The sequence below is a fragment of the Lactuca serriola genome, chromosome 5, assembly GCF_051521515.1.
Source record: "Lactuca serriola cultivar US96UC23 chromosome 5, Lser_US96UC23_V15, whole genome shotgun sequence".
NCBI lineage: Eukaryota > Viridiplantae > Streptophyta > Magnoliopsida > Asterales > Asteraceae > Lactuca > Lactuca serriola.
This window is the reverse complement of record NC_136412.1, coordinates 172,940,671-172,944,737: the sequence shown is the minus strand read 5'-3', so window position 1 is coordinate 172,944,737 and position 4,067 is coordinate 172,940,671. Positions and strand designations below refer to the sequence as shown.

Below are 4,067 nucleotides of genomic sequence, written 5' to 3'. Positions count from 1 at the left end.
AGCACTGTAATCCGACATGGTTGAGGAGAGGCGAGTGTTATTGAACTGTTCTTCGAGATAAACAGCCCTGGTAGTTTTGTTGTCGTGGAAAATTTCCTAAAGACGGTTCCAAAGATAACGAGCGGTTGCGTTGGGTTTCATGATCGATTGGAGTAAATTAATGGATATGGTGTTGTAAATCCATGATTTAACAATAGCATCAAAACGATTCCATGTTTCTTCGTTGATGCCTGCTGGCCGCGGAGGGTTCAGATCAATGTGATCAAGAAGATTGTAAGCACATGTGTGGATGTGAAACAATACCCACGAAGCATATTGATCGTCGGTTTGATTCAGAATGAGAGGGACACCATTCTTAATGTTAGTGACAATGAATGCTCGGTGGAATGGTGTCTTGCAAGAATCAGAAGATTCGCCTGGTGCTACAATGTTTTAGGAGACGGATGTTGGAGAAGAAGAGGGCAGCGACGGCTAGGGCTAGGCAAGGCTCTGATACCATAAAGAATGGTATTCTCAGTTGATTCTTCTCATTTTACAAAGTCAATTATAAATAGAGAACCGTTCCTGTAAATAAGGAAAGGATATACAGTGTAAGGATAAAATCAAATACAAAAATATAGAATGTATATATATCGTCTAAGAACATAGACCGTTGACATTTTGACCCTGTTGACTTTTGGTCAAATTGCTAGTTCTAAAGTGTAGACTAAGGTGTGACCTTGTGTGATTCGATAGGTGGGTTGTAACACCTGTTTCGTGAGGTTGAACTGAGATTTGTATGACTTTGGGACAGAGGTGGGTCTTCTCACTATACCGTGTAAGGTGCTAGCTGTCTTTGTGACTCTTGAATGTATGTTAGACGGGCTATTTTTGTAGGTTGGGTAGGACCCGTTTGTATGCTACGCGGAGCTTGTTATGATAGGTGGGGCCAAATATGTGGGCAGGACGGATGAGCTCTAACTCCGATGTAAGTTATTTTCAAAGAACATTACTAGTTGGTTACTCAAAAACAATGTAACCATTATTAGTTTTAAAAGTCTAATAATCACTATGGAACCAGCTAATTAATTCATTCGATCAACATTAACCAAGAAATTGTAAAAGTCAATCGGTTAAATGGCATAATTAAGGAACAAACATTTGTCGGATTTTATTATAAATGCATAGTTTTGTCTATTCTCTTGAAGCATAAGTCAGCTTCACACAGAAGTTCTCCGCAGAACTTCCTATCTTGGTTACTTTCCCCTCTGAATCAACAACAGCCATCCACTGCTTCACTACGTCAAGTAGCTTCATTTCCAGGGCAAGAAGTTTCCCATTCAAGAAGATACCAACCTGTTCAGATTATTAAAATATAAGTCATTAAAGAAAATATTTTTGTGATACAAAAACATGAAAAAGAAGAACAAATAAATATCTATGAGACTATGACGTCCTTGTTCTATTAGTCAAGTCTATATTTGTTGAATCTCCATGGGAAAAGAACAAATAACGGATGACTGAACTCTAACGAAAACTGAAGTTTTTTAGGCATACAAAAATCAAGTTATTGTATGTAGTTAAGAGTTGCATGGTTCAATGTATATGCTAAAATACATACGAAACGCAAAATATACCCTCTAACAGTTTCATGTTTTTAGTTATTAGATTTACATGGGGACAATTTCCTTCTGCCTATGAAATATTGTTCATTATAGCAATTTGTGCATGATGCATTGAAAGCTGCATATTTCAATGCACTTTGTCCCCTCAGCACTTCAAAAGGAGTTTACATTTACTAAATTATATATGTTTAAAAACCTATAACTAAAATCCACTCGGTGGAGATCATGAGAAAAGAACGATACTTCTTTGATGAACGGAACCAAAGTTATATACAATTAATTGAATCAGAAAAATTACAAGATACCTCCTGTTGGCGAACATGCTTAAGTTGCAACGCGATATACTTCATGAGAATAGACACATCTGGATTACAGTTCCCAACGATGCTAGAATAATTTGTTTTTAATCAGTACATGCAAGTTACAATGACCAATGTCAAAAATTTATTTCCTAATGAACTGGTGAATTATATGAACATTAAACAACATTATACTGAAAAGGCCGATGTACTTACATTATCTGTAAGTATGGTTCCACTAGAAGTTGCAGAGTGTTCTTTCTGTTCCTACGGAATCAAAGATAAGAAAATAAAAAAGATAAGATGGTGAAGATACTATTAGCTATATGATTAAATTTAAAAGGGATCTTTATAGCTCACTGATCACAGGAAGGAGTTAAACTGAACCAAGCAGAATGCTTCTTTTTTGCTGGATTCAGATGCATTCCAGCGTCAACCACATCTTGTGGACAGATCCTGTTCCAAGAAGAAGGTTCAAGTACAACAATATTTTGCTGCTTATTTCTCCTCACATCCATAGATGATTGATCTTTAGATTTGAAAATCATGGCATTTTCATGGACTTGAGGTGCGGGTCTTGGTGGGGAGGCGATAGTAACCCCCTTACTATGGTATCTCAATGGCAACTCCCACATATCGGTCCCTTTAGCTGGTAAATCAATCATTTTCTACTTCCCCTTGTTGCTGGTTACAGCCTGCTTGGACGGCTGAAACTGTCATATACATATTTAAGCCAACATAAAAACAATTTTGGATTAGGTCTACAGGTCTAGACTTTACCAATCTGAATGCCAAAAATGACTTATGATTATATAATCAGATATATCAATGACAATTTACCTTCTTTCCTTGATTATCCGGTGAGTTTAATTTGATCTTCCAGAAGAAATGCTATTTATTTGTTCCTCTTCTTTGGCGCTTGGGTGTAAACATACGGAGAGCCGGCGATAAAAATAGCAATCATCAACGACAGAAGGTAAAACGTTCTCTAATCGACAAGACGATGGAGAGCTGCAGAGATGGAACATAGAAATAAAAATCGGATAGCAGCGTTTCAGCAGACAGTCAGGTGCGTGATCTGACGGCGGCAGAAGATATGTTTGGCACGCCTAGGGTAAATGACCAGAAATCTTATATATATCGCTTGTAGTCTTGACTCTTGAGAGAAGCAGCCTGTTATCTTTTGGGCATTCATTTTCTATTGATATTGTCCAAACCGATACCAATCTTGGGGTCGTGGGCATTGCTTAGGAATAGAACGCAGGAAAGAAACATTAATTTGCAGCCCAATAAACCTACAGCCTTTCACACGTCCAGGGACATGTTTTTTTTTTTCACCGGATTGACATGCATAACTCCAGGCCCAACCTTTCCTTTCTCCAATATGCAGACGAAGATATCTTCATGGGGCTATGCAGGTCCAAGGATAATCCAGGAAAGTAGAATCAGCATAAGGATTTTAACTTGTTTCCATCTCGAGTGTCATCTTAAATTTAAATACCTTCAGAAGAATCTGGATGAACATAAACAACGAATGATGTATGGTCGTTTATAAAACCACCTATCATGACCATGTGTAATAAATTATGGATGATTGGAACTTATCGACTTTAATGAAGTGGTGGCAGTGAAAGCTACATCAAAAACGAAAAAAGAAAGTATTACATGTGATTATGATTTTTATCTTGAAAATGGTGGTCAAGTAAGACTACCTAGTTATCCATGGGTATCTAGTAGGGGTAGAGGTCCGCTCATGATCTGGTGGTACTGATATAAAGTAGATGGGTTACCAACACTACATAGTGATCCAAAAATGCAAGCTAAAACGTGTGATTATCTAGTGACCCAAGGTAAGTTCACCCAAAAGTATGGTGGGGACAAGCTCAAATGTATAGTTATAAATTGTTATTCTACACATGTTTCTTTAACAATATGATGATCGTATTTTTATTACGTATATGATGACTTTATGATGTAGAAAATTTTAGATTGCCGAATAAGCGTATTGCAGCTTATGGTTGCTTGTATATTTCACTATTACATATATGTACTAGTAGCAAAGGCAAGGACTTTCCTTATACACTATACGACATATGTGGATCTAGAAAGTGTTTTCTTTTATGGGTGTTCTATGTATTAATATTGTGGTGTTACATTATTGTAT

General features: G+C 37.0%; 1 protein-coding gene across 1 annotated transcript; it reads right to left on the bottom strand.

Moving 5' to 3' along the window:
- Positions 1–1,061: 1,061 nt before the first annotated feature.
- On the bottom strand, positions 1,062–3,060 carry LOC145051323 (uncharacterized). The gene is made up of 5 exons (XM_078999367.1): positions 2,744–3,060; positions 2,264–2,616; positions 2,120–2,170; positions 1,910–1,991; positions 1,062–1,335 (listed from the first exon to the last, which is right to left on the bottom strand). Exons 2-5 carry the CDS (start codon positions 2,566–2,568, stop codon positions 1,174–1,176), a joined length of 600 nt encoding a protein of 199 aa, XP_078855493.1. The 5' UTR covers positions 2,569–2,616; positions 2,744–3,060; the 3' UTR covers positions 1,062–1,173.
- Between the last annotated feature and the right edge of the window lie 1,007 nt (positions 3,061–4,067).

Bases quoted from the DNA above. Each gene is read 5' to 3' on its own strand.
- LOC145051323 (XM_078999367.1), bottom strand. From the start codon at position 2,568: ATGATTGATTTACCAGCTAAAGGGACCGATATGTGGGAGTTGCCATTG. The intron at 2,171-2,263 runs GTGAGCTATAAA...TTGATTCCGTAG, and splicing joins TTAACTCCTTCCTGTGATCA to GAACAGAAAGAACACTCTGC. The intron at 1,992-2,119 runs GTAAGTACATCG...AAATTATTCTAG, and splicing joins GAACCATACTTACAGATAAT to CATCGTTGGGAACTGTAATC.